The 19,777-nt window shown below is 39.1% G+C and overlaps 1 protein-coding gene across 1 annotated transcript in view; it reads left to right on the top strand.

Annotated features, from left to right (window-relative positions):
• Nucleotides 1–19,518, top strand: part of SPAG17 (sperm associated antigen 17) — a 91,262-nt gene extending 71,744 nt beyond the window's left edge. The window contains exons 34-48 of the mRNA XM_065742157.1: nt 579–703; nt 1,110–1,283; nt 4,485–4,598; nt 5,857–5,902; nt 7,766–7,868; nt 8,300–8,353; nt 10,442–10,544; nt 11,006–11,102; nt 11,759–11,857; nt 12,739–12,890; nt 13,383–13,552; nt 15,845–15,905; nt 16,464–16,608; nt 17,176–17,313; nt 19,435–19,518. Of these exons, the coding sequence (XP_065598229.1) occupies nt 579–703; nt 1,110–1,283; nt 4,485–4,598; nt 5,857–5,902; nt 7,766–7,868; nt 8,300–8,353; nt 10,442–10,544; nt 11,006–11,102; nt 11,759–11,857; nt 12,739–12,890; nt 13,383–13,552; nt 15,845–15,905; nt 16,464–16,608; nt 17,176–17,312 (1,580 nt within the window). The 3' untranslated portion in view covers nt 17,313; nt 19,435–19,518. The remainder of the gene's footprint in view (nt 1–578; nt 704–1,109; nt 1,284–4,484; nt 4,599–5,856; nt 5,903–7,765; nt 7,869–8,299; nt 8,354–10,441; nt 10,545–11,005; nt 11,103–11,758; nt 11,858–12,738; nt 12,891–13,382; nt 13,553–15,844; nt 15,906–16,463; nt 16,609–17,175; nt 17,314–19,434) is intronic.
• Nucleotides 19,519–19,777: the final 259 nt, after the last annotated feature.

The following is a 19,777-nucleotide window of genomic DNA, read 5'->3' as shown; positions in this document are numbered from 1 at the left end:
AACATCTCAGTAGCAGTAGCAGTTTTGAAGGCCACCTTTGGGATAGATAATAGTAGATTAAGTAGACTTTGGATTTGGGTAATAAAAAAACATTTTGAAACACTTTAATTAATTGCAACAATAAAAAGAAAAAATAAATAATTTCCTGTGGAATCGATCTGGTGATCAGACTGTGATGTATTAAACACAGTGAAGAACTATGTTTGTATGAATATAATGTACATCTTCTGAAATTAGTATTCAGTAAACACAAGTCAGTGGTCTTTCTTCTTTCTTTGAGATATTCCACACAATATACAACTAAGCTGCTTCCCAGTACTTAAAAGAAGTGTCATCAGTAGCCAGTTGTTAAATGTGGGCTGAGTAATCCAAAGCTGTGCAGCTATTCTATAATCACCTCAGTGATCCAATATTATCTATAGCCTTAAGTATCCCATTTTAACATGGAGTTTTACATCTGATGATAAGTTAATTTATACTTACATTTTCTGGAAAGTGTTTTTTTCTGGAGGTCTGAGACCCTTTGCCATTGTTTTTGGATTCAAACTGATTCTTATCAAAATCTATTTTTGAACCAGGTGCTTTAAGTATTACCATCCTCGTCCCTTTGTCTGAAACTTCACCCTGGGTAATGAAAGAACTGAAGAGTATTGTTCCTCCAAATCTTCAGCCAAGAGCTTGGAATACGTTTTCTCCTTGTGAGGTATAATTATTTTGAAACTGTCTTTTGCTGCTTAAGCAGTGTTGTATGTTTGTCAGAGATTATTGGAACTTTAAACAACGTGACAGTTAAATAAGCAATTAAGTTCAGTTTATTAAGCAAACAAAGCAAGGAGTGGGCTGTGTCAATGAAAATCTAGTCAACTTGGGCTTCTTTTATACTCAGTGAGGTGATTACAGCAGTTTTAGGGATAGTTCATTTTGCCAGATGATAAGATTATTTAGGATCCGTTAATTGTGCATAAGGACGTACTGACCTGATTTTCTAGATCTCCAATGCTACAAGCAAAGCATGTGCTTTTCAACTGAGACATAATTTACTGATATCTGCAGTTAGCCAGTAATATAAGGAGCCTCTTGTATTTTTGCTTACTCTTGCCTATGTTCAGAAGAAGGACACAGTCAGAACACGTAATTGGAAGGGTCTTTGCATTGGATCCAAAGAGGAGACATGCTTACCAACACCCGTGCGAAAATGTCCTAATAAACTGCAAATCCGTCAGCTGTTCCAGTATGAGCCACTCAGTGATGAACTAAGGGAAGAGCTACTGCTTTCTCTCAAGGTAGTACAATCATATTTGGTTCATTTTTCTAATGAGCAGTAGAGAACAAACATAACAGGTAACATGAATTTATATATAACTGAGACAAGAACTGTAAGACTTTTGAAGAACAATTTAGTATTTCGTACGTAGGCAGATGGCCAAAGAAAAAAAACATGTTTTTGAAGCAGCTTCTCTCTCTTCTCCTATACCTTTTGGAACCTACTTTTCTGAGCAGATGCATGGAGACCAGTTCAGTATGCATCAAAGACTATACACTAACAAATAGTTCCCTTTCTCTCAGAATTGATATGTTACTTTTACTTAGCTTAGAGTTTGTTTTTCTAATCAAAACTTTGAAAATAACGTTACATAAAAATTTTGAATCCACTATAAATCTACAGTTAGCTTAGTGATGAATAGGTCAGTATAGAACATTGCTCGGTCAGTATGAACTTAGAAATGTTTTAAGCTTGAGTTCTGTCACTGTTCAAGTCTAGCCAATAGCTGTGCAGCCTTCTGCAAAAGTGTCTGTCCATCACACATTTGCTACTGGTCCATTAAAAGTTGCACCTCTTCTTTAAGCATTCTGAGATAGGATCTGAAAGTCCTGCTGTTGATCCTTATTAGCAGTTCTGCACTTCACTTCTAGGTTTTGGTATAAAACACTGATTTTTTTAATTCATACTATCAAGATGCTCTTAAAACAAATTTTAGAGTTAAAAACACTGTCATTTACCAGATAGAGATTACAAAATACAAATCTTCTATGATTATCTTTTTTTAACATTTTGATGTTGGCATTGCATTCAAAATTAATGGCATATAGGTTCTGTGATGGTAGTAGCACATTTAGCTGGTTAGGCTTTTTTTTGGCCTTACATTGCAAGGAAGGCATGTTTGCAATAGAAAAACATTAACAGCTGTTCAATTTGGGTATAGTTTGAGACACATTAATCTATCAGAATTAAATTTTACTCTTTTACATTCTATCAATTCAATTCTGTGATTCTGTGAAATGCGTAGGTTGCTCTGAAAGTAATACCTCCTATTATTTCCATGGAAACTGCAACAGATACAAAAAACACAATAACACTGTTTGATAGAGCAAATTCTCATCTACAAAACAGTACAACATAGTCACCACCGTCAGCTATGCGTTTTTGCCAGCAATGAACAAGAACCTGCATGCCATGCTCAAAAAAAATCTGCACCAGCAGAGGTGGCCCACTCTTTCACAGCTGCTATGGCAGCATTGTTGCTAGGAAATGTTGCCCACACAAGTCCATCTTTCATCAGCCCAAACTGATTGAAGTCAGAAGGCACCAATCCAGACTATGTGATGAGTGTGTTAGGACAGTCCAGCAAAGATTGGCAATGTGTTCCACAATCTTCAAACTTGTATGAGGCCTGGTTTTATTGTGTTGCAAGAGAAAGGCTGTTGTCTTCTTTAACCTGACTCTGAAAATTTGATCCTTCAGCTTAATCAGCATCAACATGTAGCAGAGTTGATGGTTTGTCTCATATTCCAATGTTGCACCTATTCCAGTAATTTCCAGTGCACTGAAGCCAATATTCAGCTCCATACACAGTTCCCTCGTTGTAATCCTCTGATTTGTGTGGCCATTTGGAACATGGCTTGTGTTGTGACTGCTGCTAAATGCACCACTCACCTCCTCACTGTGCTCATATCTGTCGGTTGGTCTTCATAAACATTCAGCAAGTGTTGATAAATGTCAGTGGGTGCAATTTTTTCCAGATGGAGGAATTCAGTGACACACTTTTGTTTCATCTGCACTTCCATGTCAGATGCCATTTTGTCCAACTGCCCCTCTGCTGCCATCTGTCACACAGCAACAAAATTTAGCAGAAAATTGGTGGAAGGTTCAACCTCTACTACCATACCATTGCTTTTGGAGCTGCCCTCATATATAAAAATTATTTTTTAATTTGCACATTGACTTTTCAAAGGCAACAGTCTTTCTGAAAAAATATTCCACACCAAAATCCCAAATTACATCACTTCATTGACCAGATCTCTTTTGGATTTTATAGGAAGAAGAACACTGTTATGTTGAGAAAGAAGAAATGTAATTATTGGCACTGTGGAGACATTTGTAAATAACTGCATTAATCTGCAGTGAAAAAGAAATACCCTCATTGCTCATATATCAATGTCAAATTAATGGATTTTTCCAGAAACAGATATCTTAAATCTTTAGCCAATTACTCATTTTTTCAGAACTAAATCAGTATCTAAAGAAAAAGAGCTGGAACTGGAAGCAGGTTACTTCTGCCAACTTTCTCCACGCATAAAACTCAGTGTTGCATGTAGCTTTATAGCAGGGTGGTATGTTAGGGCAACTGTCTGCAAAGACCTTTCTTTTCCATCACGTTGATCATCCATATCCAATGCACAAAGAAATGTGGAAAAAGGACATGCCCTTTTCTTTAGCACTCAGTGTAATTCTGAGAAAAGCAGAGCTTCAGACAACTTCTAAGCCTAATTTTTCAACTATGATATTCCAAATTTCCATTTCCCTAACAGAGATCAAATGGAAAGGAGATAGAGATCACAACCAGTCTTTGTTAGATCACCTTTTATTCGTTAACATGATCTTAATAATGTAATCAAATCATTGTTAATAATAACAGATAGCTATTGACTCAACACATTCCTTTATTCACTCATTTTATTTAATCAGACACTTGCACATTCACTCACTCTTACCTGGTTGGTGCAACAGCTGGGAGGCCAGCCGTTACTGCATCCTGAGAAGCATGGGATCACACAGGCAAGCCAAGGAATTCTAGGTAACTGATCACCACCCTATTGGGTGTAGTCCAAGTCACACAGTTCACTGTGAGTACGAATGTGTGCTAGTGGCCTGGTAGAAATTCATCAGATGCTTTGTGTCCTCAGTTTGTCACTTCTTGCAGGTTCAGCAGTATTGTTAGTCATCAGAGTTGATTAGACCTTGGCAAGCTTTCACTCATTCTCAACACGTACTCTTCTCTTTTAGGTTTTTGCAACTATTTCCCAGTGCAAACCTCTAGATACGGAGTCACACACATTCTTACAGAAATGGTCTTTATGACACTGAGAAGTATATACATCCATTACTTCTAGAAACTCTTTTCTTTATGTATGTCTACATTAAGTCTATTTCTGCAAAGCATACATCTTCACCTTTCTTATTCTTTTTCCATTGTCCCCACAAGAAATACATAGAAAACATTTTAAAGCAGGAAGATGTGCTGGAAGAGATGAATTTAAAAGAACCAAGAACAGAAGAGGAAAAGGAGAATGCTGCAAATCTCCTTGATCTGGTTAAGGTGAGAAAAATTATAATTTTAAACTACTTATTTCCAACAAATACATTGTAATGCATTGCAAGTGCCACCCTTAAAACTCTATTACAGCAGATGTTTGGATAACACAGTGCCACCTTCACAGCAGTTAAGTGGTAAAGCAAAGCCATGCTGAGTATTCAGCTGGATTACTGAATGTCACTACTGCCATCTGTGGAAAGATTGCTGAAAACAGCTTAAGAGTTTGATTCTTCAGAACGATACATTCCCAAGGCCAAAAAAGACCTTGTTTGAATTCTTCAGAATTCTTGTGCCTGTGTCCCCCAGCATTAGGATGAGAATATTTCCAGGCTGCTGTCACTGCAGCTGGGAGACTTGTCTTTCAGTCATTACCACCTTCTCATCAAGAGTTTAAACTCTCTTTTCAAAGAAATCTAAAAACAGTCTGGAGAAATGCTGTTATTACTTGTCTCTGCTTACATTTTTGTAAAATATGCTCTGTTAATTTGCACAGCTGATTAGACTATGACGAAAAATGGGAGGGGAATAGGGAAGGTGGTGAAAAGGTAAAGACGGAGTTGGAGTTAGAGGACAGGAAATTGTGAGGTTAGTGGGAGATGAGTGGTGAAAAAATAAAAAAAGTCCAAGCAGCAGAAGTGAGTGGGCATTACGATGAAAGAGAGACACTGTTTACATCTTATGTTAAGAATCACCACATCTAACATAGAGTGTTCCATTTGCTCTAGTTCAGTTCTTTAAATTATTTGTTTTCTACAGTATTCTTGAAAGTTGGTAACTTGCATCAAGTTAATTAATGTGCTAGACTTTCAGGTTACTAAACACAGTCTTTTATTTCCATTTAGCCAAAAAACAAGCATATAGTGAATTCAAACATACTGAATTCAAAAATCTGGTATTTGATTCAGCCACATTAGTGTAAATATTCACTACCAGATTATCAATCCATTTTTCTCCTTTTGCCTATGAGTTTGAGATATGATTTGAATATGAACTGGCTTAGTCTGTTTAAATAAGCAGCTACTGTGTAAAATATGAAGTCACCTGTGATGTAGATCATCAAGAAGGAAACCTATATTTTTAGGCCAGGAAAATTGTACCTCATTTCTTCCAGTTCATGTTCTCTAACACACTGAAATACCATTCCTGTAGTGGTGTTGTCAGGTAACAAGTTATCACTTGTTCAGGATAGAAATTCTTTGAAGAGGTTGCTGTTGTTCGATCTGTTTCTTACATAGTCACAGTTACTCTTTCTTCATTACAGTCCTTCCCTAATTGGGAGAAGTCATCTGAAGATCTCGATGCCAAAGGTAATAAAAATTGAATATCTGTCTATTGGAGTTGTAGAATACCATGGTAGATGTTAAAATGCAACAGTAGTATTTTGAAAAAATGAATATAAAGATGAATTTTTCTATGTGCTATGTACATTCTGTATTCTCAGCATGATTTTCACAGGTGACTACATTTTTTTAACATCAGTGATGCAGTAATTTCAAAAACACTTCTGTGTTTAGCCACGTGCATTTGTCATTTGGATCCACATTTCCACATGTATGCACTTTTCTCATGTAATAACTGTGACACAGCTCTATTTCATTAGTTCTTACATATATTAATATTCCAGACAAGTTTGTCAGAGAATCTGTATAGGTCCTCGTTGTTTAGCACATTGAAAATCTGATCTTACATTCCTGTTCTGATTACACTGACCATGCCTGAGAGAAAAGATGGAATGTGATACTAAAATCCTAGAATATTCTGAATATCCCAAGTTGAAAGAGCCCACTAGGATCACTAAATCTAACTCCTGGCTCCACACAGCAGCACCTAAGACCCAAACCCAAATGTCTGAGAGCAGAGTTCAAATGCTTCTTGCACTCTTGCACTCCAGTATTCGGGGCCGTGCCCACTGCCCTGTGCATCCTGCTCCATGCCCACCGCCCTGTGGTGCAGCCCCTGTCCCTGACCCCCAGCTGCCCCTCCCCTGACACAGCTCCATGCCGTCCCCTCGGGCCCTGTCGCTATCACACGCAGCACAGCTCAGCGCTGCTTAGCCCTGTTATTTTTCTGCCCCTCTTACCTTGCCAAGGATATGTCTGCTTGTTAAAAAGATACAAAAACACAACGTGCAATGGAAATGGATATTTCTGCAACAAAGCCTTGCTGCAGTTTTCTGATTTAAAAAAAAACATAATTAAAATTCTCTTGTAACATACCATTATGAACAAAGAATATATTGTGACAGAAGCTCATTGGAAGAAGCAAAATAGAAAAGAAAAAATAAATAAACAGGAAAATACAAGTATTTTTAGTTGTGAACAAGTTGCTAAATAGGTTCATGTTTCTCAGCACTCATTTCTTTTAGGTTTAACCACAGATAGTTCTTTTGAGCAGAGGAAATTTTGTTGAACTCACAGTCTTGATTCAATACTTGAAAGAAGCAACACAGTCTGTGGACAGGGAAACTATAAATCCCCTCAAATTTGTCACAGTCTTGTAGGCTTGCTTTTCTCCATTTTACATACTGAAATAATAGTTCCTTCCCTGATAATGTTGATCGAAGCTATGAAGCAGCAGCAATAAAGTACAACTTAAGTAGCCTGAAAGTAATAAAGGTACCCAAAAGCCAAAATTATTTTCTACACTTGGAGTCTGAATTGCTTGCTAGTCAGAATGTGACTACATGTCAGCAACCTTTCCTGTTCACAGCAATTTGATGTATATCTTGAAAGTATGTAAATATATTTCAGGAAATACAGAGGGGAGGTACGAATGTAATTTGCTTCTGATTTTGTTTTTGTTGTTTTCCATTGGATTGCATTTCCTAATGTTCTGAACTTGATGTTGGAAATCAAGTTCTATATGCCTCTTACCTATAGTAATATAGAATCTGCAATTGGCCTTTCTTATATTAATGTTTGTTGTCTGTAGAAAATAGAATAATCCAATTTTCTCTTCAGCTGGCTCTGGAGTATTTTCCTGGCAATGAACGTTTAATATGATCAGAAGTGATTAATGAGAACTAATTTTATCTTCGCTGCTTTTAACCAAAGCTTTTTATCAAGTATTAGAAAGATGCATTAAAAACAAATCCTTTTAAGTTTGTTAGTCATAATGCTTACAAACAAGGAACAGAACATGTCTATTCAGTAGTGTTCTTTATGTTGCAGCTCACATAACTGAGCTGTATGAGCACGCAGTGGCTTCTCAATGCTCACTTCACACAGAGAAAAGAGACACTGAGCAAACAGTGGACCCGCAGCAGAGCTTCAGGTAGGACATACCTGTGAGAACTGATGTAAATGTAAGTGACACAAAAGAAGGAACTAAGCACACAGGAATGGCATTGTCCTGACTGACACAGAGGAACAAGATTTAGATCTCTAGGTACATATCCCAGTGTCTTACTAGCTTTTCCTGTGATTATTTTGTCTCACTGTGTCTCTCCTTATCTGAAAGATATTCAAACGTCTGTTGGAAAAGGAATTTTAGGAATGTTTTGATTGAATAGTACAATAAGAATGAAGATGTATGAACAATTTTGCTGCAAATGATACTCCTAAGTCAGGAGTCACTAGCATTGTTGATGTAGCAGACTTCCATAAAGAGCATTTTCTTTCTAGGGCTATCTAGTGTTTTTGTGCTTATGAAATACTATACTGGTTTTCTTATTTTCACTACTTTTTTCTTCCTTGATCATTCAGCACAGAAGAACAATCTCCAGTGTCCAAGTGGCAGAGCAAATTACAGGAGCACAGGTAATAGTATTAGTAGGACAGAAAGTTAATTATTTTAAAAGTCAACTACAGTCTGCATTTGCACAGACTTACTGCTTTCACCAGATCTTGATTGTAGTGGTCTGCTAGCAATTAAAAGGGTGTTCTCTGCAAATTCAGCAAATGCTGAATGGATGGCCTCTCATTTTGTCAAAACCTAATAGTGTTTCTGTTAACTTAGGGTAATTTAAAACAAGGCTGAAATCAGAAATCCTGTGTTCTGTTCATGAGGTTCCTCTGCCCATTTTTCTAGTCTTTTGAAGTCCCTCCAAATGGCAACACACCCATCTGGTGTATTAGACTCTCCTGCCCATTCTGTATCATCTTTAAAGTTCCCCACAAGGACCAGGGATTATGAACATGAGTCTCCTTCCAGTTGTCTGTAGGCCAAAACTACTTTTTCCCACAAATACCAACAATGTCACCCTTCCTTAAAGAGCCTTTATCCATCCTCTCCAGTCATGTTAGCTGTCCTTCCACTTCTCTGTAATCCCAATGAGCTCATAGCCCTGTAAGTGCATACAAACTTCTAATTCCTTCTGTCTTGATACCTGTGTAGCATGCAGCAGCATATAGGCATTTCAGAGGTACCCCCTGCTGATTGCCCAGAAACGGTATGAAAGCCTTCCCCATAATGTCATCTCAGAGGTGTTTCCTTATTAACTTGCTTAGTGTGACCCAGCTGCAGCCTGATTTTGTTGACAGCGATGTCCCTTCTGTTCACATTACCCCAGGGCCTTTGCTTGCCTGCCTTGTCCACAGTTTCAATCTGCAAATACAGTTTGAAAAGGAGTCATCTCAAAGCCACCATATACTGACAGAAAAATGTAATTTTCAGAAAGTAAATGTACAGTCTCTGCTGCACTGTATAACTCTTTGTAGTGTCACTCAAAAACCCCTTATGCGTTAAAACTGTTATCATTTTCACCTCTAGAGGACAGAGATTTGTGAATCTTTCAGAGTGGTAAATTCCTCAGTGTAATTCAAGCATGACCATTTAAATTTAACTAATCGAAAACATACTCCTACATTAAAATAGAAAAGTTTATACGTGGACAAGGATTAACAAAGAGGTTATTGGTTATATACTTTAATTCTCAATGAACTTAAATACCTCTTTCAACAGCTTTTTTTGTCATTGACTGTTTTCAGACTGTAGAGAATAACTTGAAATGGCATTGAATAAATGTTCAGTGAAAGGGTTTGTGTTTCACAAAACAAATGTTTTGTGAAAGGTTAACTAGCAATTAGAAACTAAGTTCTCTTTTGTATTCTTAATTACTTTCTAACTGACTTGAATGAGATAAAAAATACTTTCAGATGTATAAATTCAGGTTTATATTTTAATACAACATTTTCCACTGTTTTGTATACTGTTTAAAGAATAAATGTGTACATCTGCATAGCCAGCACCCAGTTCTGACTGTCAAGACAGTGTCAGAACTCTCAGTATGATTAAACAGGCAACATGATATTAGACCCTCTAGGACAGTGAAAAAGTAGTCATGTAAAAGTGGACTAATTCAAGCTGAAAACATAGTTTGTCTCTACATAGTCTCACCTTCAGAAGTTTGAATAACCTTTTCTGAGCATGAACAGAACAATCAGGATTTTCTGTCACAAAATACTGAGATTAATTTTGTATTATAAATTTTAGTAATCACAATGCATCTGCAATACCAATCCTCAGGTTTAAATGTTTGTTGGAAAGGCACTATTAGTAGCCTCAGATATGATCCATGAGATTTAGGTAACTGGAGATGTGTTTTGAGGAAAAGTTCTCTATAACAGCCAAAACACAGCATGTATGCATTTTTATTCACCCTCCATAAATCAGTATCTGCAGAGAACCATATCCCTCCGTGCCAGGCCAGCCTGTTCTTCATCTGCCTCTAAGAAAATTGCAAACTACAAGAACATTGTTCAGTGTAATTAACCAGGAAAACGAAATGCCACTTGTTTTTATCTCTTCTGTTCTCCAGTGTCTCAGACATAGTACTGAAGGCAGGATGAACTCAATTATAATGTTTTTTTCTCTTTTTCCTTACCAATAACGACAACATTTCTTAGGAAAGAGCTTGATGAAGGAAATAAAACCTTAATGGCAATAAGAAACAAAATAATTCCTCCCTACTTTGAATCAGAATTGGGAAAGGCATTTCTCTCAAAAAAGGTAATGGAGCTGAAAACTGGGTGAGTTTACATGAGGCTAGGTATCTTCTGCCATGGTCCCACACCTATAGTTATGATTTTACGTCTCAGCCTCAAATTAGCTCAAGAAACCATTATAGAGGACAGCTGTGGCAGAATTAATTCTAGAAATTGGAGATGGCATGTATTTACTGAGGCCAAATTAGGTAGATTCCTTAAGTAAATTCTGGACAGACTGATCCAGAGCAGATGCTGAACCTTGGGTCTTTTCACTCAACCCTGGAAAATATCACTCTGTTAACTTGAAAAGGAATCAGTATGACCAAATCACCTGTGTTAACTGGAGGTGACCTTGGGAACTTTCCTCTTATAATCCCATCTGATCAGTGCTATGAGTATAAAGTATAGTAAAAAAATGCTTTGGAATCTGCAGCATATTTATCACAGGAATACCTAAGCCTCCTTTCATCGTTTTCTCTATAGTTTCCTGACACAGAAGCACTGTCTAATGCACTTCCTCCAGTTTCACAAAAAGAAAGTGAGAATCTCCCTCCGGAGACAGTGAAAAACCTCAGGAGAGGTAATTTGTGCTCTACTGTCTGGTAATTGTCTGGAAGCAGTGACTGAGGATAAACAGTGTAAGAGTGAGCAATCGGTTCTGAAGTTTAAGCTTTACAACATTGAGAGAAATACTTCACAGTTCTGTTTGAAGGCTGCTCTGGCAAAGTACTGGTATGGTGTAGTGAGATCTAAAGACATACACAGGAAAGAGTCATAATAGGAAAGTAGTCCTCCATGGGGTTTTATCAGATCCCTTCTGGTTCCCACATTTCTTCATTTTGCAGTTGCCAGGCCTGGGCTGGACTGTATATTAGACCTGACTTCTTGTTCTCTGTCTAACAGAGAAATAAATGGAGAATCACAAGACATAAAGTTGTGTTGCTGCTGGTTTTATTTTATTTTATTTTTTTATTTTATTTTATTTTATTTTATTTTATTTTATTTTATTTTATTTTATTTTATTTTATTTTATTTTATTTTATTTTATTTTATTTTATTATTATTTTGCTTGGTGGAGTAAAGCAAAATTTACCTAGCTCCTCATGGTCATGTAGACAACTTTCAAAGACTGCCTAAATTAAAGTGCTAAATACTTTGTGATTTTTCTCATGCCTTTAGGAAAATGATGGTTGATTGTGAAGAACACTCACAGTATCCCATTATTTTTCCCTTTAGCATCTGAATGTCTCAGTAGTGCGAGTGAGTACTCACCTTTCCCTAATCTTCTGCTGCAGACTCATTCAGTGCAAAAAGAAGGTTCCAGCAGCACAGCAGGTAAAACTGCTTTCCAGAGCATTGTTTGGAGCAGGTTTATTTCTATCTACTTACAACTTCGGACTATCTGCAATAGATATTTAAATCCAGCTGCTTCTGTTCAGCAGTCTGAATACACCTGAGCACAAGACCAACAGAAAGGAAAGTGCTATAATAATAACGGCAGAAATTCTCTCCTTCACCCTAGCAGATTGCTATTACATGGGCATGATGTTGGTGGTAGAACTGCAGATGTAGGCAAGCTGTAATTCCTCCTCTAAAACATTTCATTCCAATGCTCCTTTAATCTATGTGTTATACAATGGAGTGCAGTTCAAAGATAACATGGTAGGGGCTTGGTAGATGACATGCTAGACCATCTTAGCATATTTAGAAGTACACAGATAATCAGCATGAATGAATTGCTCAAAGACAGAGCTTACTATCTGGTTGTGCTGACAGAACTCTGCTCTGGGACTTGGGCTAGAATTTGTTCCTGTATGAATGCACAGGTTTGGCTTGCCAGCTTGAATGTGATCAGTGTGCAGTTGACCCATTCCTTTGAAATAGTAGATATTAGTGTATGGGGTGTTTGTAGTTCCTCTTCTGTTTTTAGTCGCTTTCACAGGTGATTATACACCTTCCTTGCATGTTTCTAGTGTGATACTTCAGTTTTACTAATTGTAGTACTTCATTGCTTATTAGTTCAATTTTAATTACTGGCTAGTATTAGAGTGAGTTTTTTTTAATGTATTTGTTGACCTCTTAAATAAAAATGAGACCAGTTCTGCTGTCCCAGTGCTAATCAAATGCTTCCATGGATAATTAAAGTTTTATCTAAGTAGGAACTTCAGGATTGGGCAGAATTTGATGCCTAGAATGTTGTGCTCTTTGCTTTCCAGACCCAAGCTTGGCTGCAGAGTCACAAGAGGCAGCCTTTCAAGTTAAGGTTCCGAGTTTGCTGTTGAATGCTGCAGGACAGCCAAGAAAAGAGAAAGTGAGGTTACCATCGTCACTCCTGGGGAGAAAACCATACTCCATACCACATAAAAAGGTGAAATAGCATTTTTTGTTGTTGTTAATACTAAATCCTCTCCATCATCTCTTTTGCGTGAAATCTTAATTCTGGAGCAATACTAGACATAGTTTTGAAACTGTTTACAGAAACAACAGATCTTGCAATTAATACATAAATTTACTGGCTTTAAATTTACTAAAATTAGCTTTCCTCTTGACTTCTAGGACTATCTCATATGCCAAAAGCGTGGTTCTATACCAGGTACTCACATGAGCACTGATTTCCAAAAGCGCAGAGGATGTTCAGTTGCCCTGAAATATCTCAGTATGTCTGAAAACTCAGACCACTACACATTTGCAGATAATATCCAAAGTACTTTGCTTTGTCAGTTTTTAAAGCATTTGGGATGCCTTCAGGATAAGTGGGCAGAGATCAAATATAGGCGAACTTAGGTTTACTAAATCTGAATCTAAGTTGTTGTGCTATCAGTTTACTCTGTTATCTAATATTTTAATTCTATTTGCAAAGGTAGAAGATCCTGTCGCAGGAAGGGTCAACATATCTTCTCTTGCAACAGCAAAACAGCATCTCAGTGGCTTCCATCTCATTCCAACTCGAGTGATGTTTGGAGTACTAAAGGAAGGCTGTACCTATGCAGCCACTGTGATTCTGAAGAACGTTGGCATTGACTTCTCAAGGTCAGTTCACATTCTCAGTAACTTGGTTTTTAACTGTCAGAATGTTGCTTGTTAATTGTCAGCCTTTTCATAGGATTAATATGAGATAACAAAACGTATGTTTAACTTTGGAATCACTTGGTAATGACTGACTGGGTTGTCACCCCCTATCAGTGGGTGAGACAAGATGGCAGTGTGTTGTGTTCCAGGGAGGTGAGGCCCATTTCTAAAGCTGCAGGTTGTCTTTTGCACTGCCTGACAAAGCATAAGAAGTTGCCAGATTTATCCAGTTGCAGTTTAGAGGACGTATAGTAAGAAAACACTTAGTACTGCTTTTACGTCTGTGCTAGAATTCTCCTCAACATACATGATCACACATTCATTGCATTAGCAGTGTTCCAGTCTTTTTACTTTAGCAGGATTCAGGCAAGCATGCTAATGACCCCAGTCCTCCCAGATACCATACACAGAATCATAGAATCGTAGGGGTTGGAAGGGACCTCAAGAGATCATTGAGTCCAGCCCCCCTGCCAAAGCAGGTTCCCTACACCAGGTCACACAGGTAGGCGTCCAGGCAGGTCATATTACAGAAAAGTGGGCCAGGCGTGTTCCTCCCAGTCAGTTCACTCAACTGCACTTGCTTTAGCTGTGCCATATGTTCCTTGCTTTTTCAGAAGAACCTGCAACAATTGTCTTTGAATTCACACTGGTTTGGAGCTTTTACCTAGGACTGGTCTCTTGAAAATAGCTTCTGCTGGATGGCTACAGTCTTGATTGTGCAACTGTCACGTGCCTGATGGATGCACGTTCTGGCTGCTGTTTGTTCCTTTGGAGCACCCTTAACATGAGCAAGCATCTGCTACTCTTTCTTCTTCTGGAGACAGGAGACTGACAGCTTGATATCCTCTTTTCAAAGAGGGTCAAGAGTGCTGTCACACTGATGCTACCTTAGCAATCAAAGCATCCTTCTATTATGGCACCATGATGCAAGGATGAGACCAACATGAAGCACTGGAATGTAATACTTGTTGTTCTGCCTCAGGTAGTGAATTGTCATTAAAACAGGGCCGTTACAGGAGATGCACAAAGATGGAGTCATCACAGTCTTGTTTGAGTACTCAGGCAATAAAGAGCTTTAGAAGTCTGTTCAAGACCAACTGAAAGACTCTTGTACAACTTCATCCATCAGGATGGACAAGATTTTATTTTTATTTGTTTATTTTAAATCAGCCTAGTTAGATGCGGCCTCAGAAAGACAATGCACATTTCAGCATCATGGTGCATGCAAATGATAAATCAGTAAGTCATTTATCAACATCCTGGAGCTCCAGCTGTGCATATTATGTTCTTTAGGTTGAAACCAGAGCATCATATATAGAAAGTCATAGAAAATGCCACCTTCATTCTGTTCAATCCAGCTTATCCTTTAAGTCTTTTACTAGCTGCTTTTAGAAGCAAGTGACTAGATGCTGCACGCCAGCAGAACATGCTGAGTGGGCAATTCTGCCCCATGTCTACCAAATGCTGAAGCCAAAACTTCTCTGGGACAGAGTCGGTAGTTAACTATGTGCCAAACCATCCCCACTGTTGCCTGAATGTGCTGGGATGCCTTGACAAAGACCAAATCCAGTTTCTCTTAACCAGCTCTCCAGAGGAACTGCAGGAATTCCTACAGAATTAAAAAAGGTCTTATCTGCTCTAATGACATTTGGAGAACTTGACAGTGGTTTTTTGTTGGTGTCTTTTTTTGCATACTAGTAAGAGGAGGTGCAGGGAGGAAATGTCCCATCACCATGATCTAGGACAAAGGAATTGGCATGTGTGTGGCAAAAGGACTGCACAAACATGAACCAATCAATGAGAAATTAAATTTAACTACTGTCTTACTGGGTACCACTAAACTGAAGAGGCTCGTTTACATGTAATTTCTACAAGGATCGTGCTTTTGCAATAGAATCGTATCAAATCAATTCAAAGAAAGGTCATTAAGGACTTCTGGGTGTCCAGCTTCCTTTGTATATGCAGGCTCAGACTACAGCTGTTTCACTTCTGTTGCAAGGACAAGGCAGTGTAATGAGCAATTTGGAGACTCAGTTTGGCCCATTAAACTGCTGCTTTGATTTTTGATAGGAGCCTGAGCCTTGGCTAAAAGCCCAGGAATACTGCTGTAGCCAAAGCTGTACATTGTGATGGGAAGGATGAGCTAAAAAATTCTGCTGTCAATTACACAAGCACAGGAAAGCAGCTAGGCTGCTTCCCAGCCACGTGTTCTGCTTGCCTCACACACTGACTCTCTTTCCCTTCTGACAACAGGTTTCGGGTGAAGCAGCCACCTCCATACACAGGACTGAGCGTGCTGTACACACCTGGGCCTGTAAGTAGTACAGGACTTCTGTTTTATGCTACATTCACCTGACTCTCAGGCCACCTAGAGATGCTCCCATAACAGCTGTCTGGGAATAAACCACGTAGCTGTAAATAACTTCAGTTATTTGCAGTGATGCTGTCTTCTGCACTCTGAGCCTCAGAACATGCCCAGAATACTGTGACCCTATCTCCAAGTTTTCCTATGGTTTAGAGTATGTTTTAGAGCTGCTCTCTCTTAGGTCTGCACTTTTATCTCCTGTCCTAATACCTGCAGGAGTTGAACCTAGTAAACTGTTGGCTCAGTAATTTTCTCTTGCTTGCAACCATACCTTGCAAAGCACCACAGCAGAACCTGAAAGGGAATTCAAAAGGAAAAAAAGTTGCAAAGAGACAGCAAACAAACAAACACCTGGCAGTTTTCTTTCAAACTACACTGTGAAGAGTCACTGCTTTATACAGACCTTTCTCATGGCAGCACAGAACATGAACCAACTGGAAGCACTGGTGGAGGGGGCTACATACAGAACATGCACCTTGTCTGTGAGCTGTCTTCTCTGTCTTCCAGGTGGCAGCAGGACTGCAGGTTGAACTGGAGATAGAAATTTTTGCCATGTCAATTGGAGAGGAAAGCATTAATGACCTTGAAGAAATTTGCCACGATATTGAAATAGTAACAGAAACAGAGACTCTTTTGCTGCCTGTGAGAGCAAATATCCTTTGTTGTCTTACTTCTCCCCCTCCACCCACACCTTCTAGTACCAACACACTGAGGACTGGCCACCTGGCAGGTGCCTTAAGCATCATTTCCTTAAGCTTTAGTGTCCTTTTTGGAAACACCAGATGGATGTCTTTCAAAGTACAAATGAAGAATTTAAGCTTCCCCAAAAGAAGAAGAATTCAGGGTCCTTTGAGGCTGATCAGAGTGCTAGTTAATGGCAACTGCATCAAGGTTTTACATGCTCTGGAAGTTACATTTAAAAGCTAGAAATGTACTTAATAGTGATATGAAGTCTTCCAGGTGTGGAACGGGGCTAGACAAACCTGGTGGCATAGCAGCAAAGAATGGTTTCTGCTCCATTCTCACTCACCCAGATCAGCCTCCAAAACAAGCACCCTCCCCCAGTATTTCACTTGGCCTTTCATCTTTGAGTTGAGGCCAGCAGTTCACATTCAATTGTCTCACAGCCTTACTTGCAGAGTTCCTTCCAGCCTCCACCCATGTTCCTTTAGTTATGGAAACATACAGAGATGGTTCAATCCTTAGCATAATATCTCACCTGTGTTAAGAAGTGACATTTATGAGCGCCGCCCAGAAGGATACCCCCAGGGTGGGATGGCAGCAGCAGTCCGGGCAGTTTCTACAAGTCCCAAGCCACGGTTCCGGATTACACTACCCAGAAAGATTTCAAGCTAATGTAAGTATTGTCTGCCATTTATTTCACAGCCAGCAGCACTGCATGCGCTGAACCTTCTCTTAGCTTCTGATCCATGTCATCGACAAACCTCATGCTGCTGACAGCAAAGCTGTCATACAAACGTCACACTCTTGATCTGAGACGAAAAGGAAGCACTGAGTGGCATCGTTAACAAAAAGATTCACTGCAAGAGATTTACAGATTACTATGGCTATTCCACTCAGCATAGAACATCCCCAGTCCTGCCCCAAATCCTTCATTTAATTGTCTCCATGTTAAGCAGTAGATTGAACCTTCTGGCAGCAGACAGCTAGATTTATTTCACGTAAGCCCTAATAAATCAGCCTCAGTTTAACATTCTCCCTAAAACCACATCTTATTGCTGACCCTTTGCCACTGACAGCAAGCCTAACAGGGGACTGCAGCCTTACAGACAGACACAACGTGACATGTTTGAGCACACATCACTCTGCACACATTTCATACAGAGCATCTCTGTACCCTAAAGGCACAGGGACTACTACCCTAAAGGACTCAGTGTCCATAAATGGACAGCAGACATATCAACAAGACAGCCTTACTGGGGAATTTCTCATCAAACCACCAACCAACATGTTATGCGTTGGGCTGGTGTTTCATCTAACCCACATCAACTCAGGGGCTCTGCAATATAACCAACGGTGACAGTTCATAAACAGGAATCCTGTGGATGTTTCTTCTCTACTCAGCTTAGAGTTCCCATTTGTTACATTGATATCATCTTTTCCTTTCAACTTGAACATCTGTAAGCCTGCTATGTTATCTAGCAAGTCAGTAAAGAAATCCCAGCTGTATCTCATTTCCGCTCCTCTGGAGGAAAAAAAAAGACCACATCAGTCACCTCTCAAAAGAACTTCAGAGAGATGTGCACCTCTGACTGCTGCATCTGTTCTAGGACTGCCCTGATTACTTCAAGCATAGCTTTTTTCATGCTTAAATATCTTCTTACCCTTTCAATACGGATTTTTACCTCCTGAGTAACAAACAATTGTACTCAGGAAGAATAGCAAACTTAATGTCTTCTGTCTTAGCAGCTTACAACTTGTATCTCATCAGTTAAAGCAGTTTAGACAAAGCTCTCTCACTCTGAAATGGAAAAGAAGTACTCACACAGCCTGACATTTCCCTTTCCCAACTCAGCCCACCACAGCCCTGCACCAAAATACAGCTGTAGGCTCATCCCTGTACACCAGGTGTATACCAGTCTACATTTCCCTGCCAAGTCTAAGCTGTAGAAATCCTGATCAGCATCATCTTCCATTAAAAGTTCCAGGTAGAGAGAAATTAACATGGTATTCACCTCCCACCCAACTATTCCAGATAATTGTGGGGACTGCTTGCCTAGTTGCCATTGCTGGAGTCAGATCTCCTTCCGTTCTACCAAAGCCTTTGTGTGAATGCATTGATCATTTTTACTGATTTGACAGTTATTATTAGCCATGCTCCACTGCCCAAGTAACTCAACCAAGTGAACTCTTTGAACATTCTTCCCAAAAATACCTCCTGGACTCAAAATCCTGTCCATCTCCAACACATCAAAAATCAGTATCAACTGGCATCACAAAACACTGACACTATCACCAGAACCAATATTGTTCTTTCCCACAACACCTAGAAACCTCCCTTCTCTGGAGCTGATCACAAGTTCACCACACTTCCTCAAAGAAGCCAAGAACCAAAGATCACCGATGAAGCAGCACCTGCCCAGGCTCAGGCATTTCTTAAGTCTTCTAATGTAAAACATTTCACAAAGATTCTCTTAATACCCTGAGAATGAAATACTGCAGAGGAAGCTGCCAGTGAATGCCTTCAGTATTCCCAAGCAGACGGCCCAGCTTGAACTCCTAGACATGATTTTTATTCCACTCTAATTTATGAAATGAAAACAAACCCTTAATCTAGTTTAAGCCTATGCGAGAACCTGTTTTCATGTTGTTCCCTTCCAACAGCAACAGTATGGCCAGTTCTACTGAGGGCAGCCTGGCTTAATTAGGGTATTTCAACAAGCATACAGAAGTAGACCTTTTTATTATTATTTTACTTTTATTTCCTCTCACATTAATTTTCTCTCTTTCACTACAGGTCAAAGCCCTGGAAGAATGATGTAAAAATCAGCAATATCCAATTACCCACATTTTAGTCCAACATTACGGAAACATTCCCAACGTAGGCTTTTTTGTTTATTCAATCAAATTAAGATGAAGAAAAAAAAATTGTCTGTCTCTTATTCATGGGAAAGGTGGTCTGGAAGTTGCAGTGCCTCCTGAAGCAGCTGCCTGAAATGCCAACAGTGGAACGATTATTGAATTTCAATCCCAGCGTTTGGCACTCTGCACTTCAAAGGTGCTGAATGCTTCCTGATAGGTTTATTCTGTTTTTAAAAGGGATTAGGTTACTGTAGCCACCCTAAAACACTTGAACACCC

The sequence above is a fragment of the Cyrtonyx montezumae genome, unplaced genomic scaffold (assembly GCF_038088225.1).
Source record: "Cyrtonyx montezumae isolate F1298 unplaced genomic scaffold, pur_monq_1.0 scaffold_3, whole genome shotgun sequence".
Taxonomy (NCBI): domain Eukaryota; kingdom Metazoa; phylum Chordata; class Aves; order Galliformes; family Odontophoridae; genus Cyrtonyx; species Cyrtonyx montezumae.
The sequence above is the reverse complement of the archived record's forward strand: the minus strand, read 5'-3'. Positions and strand labels throughout refer to the sequence as shown.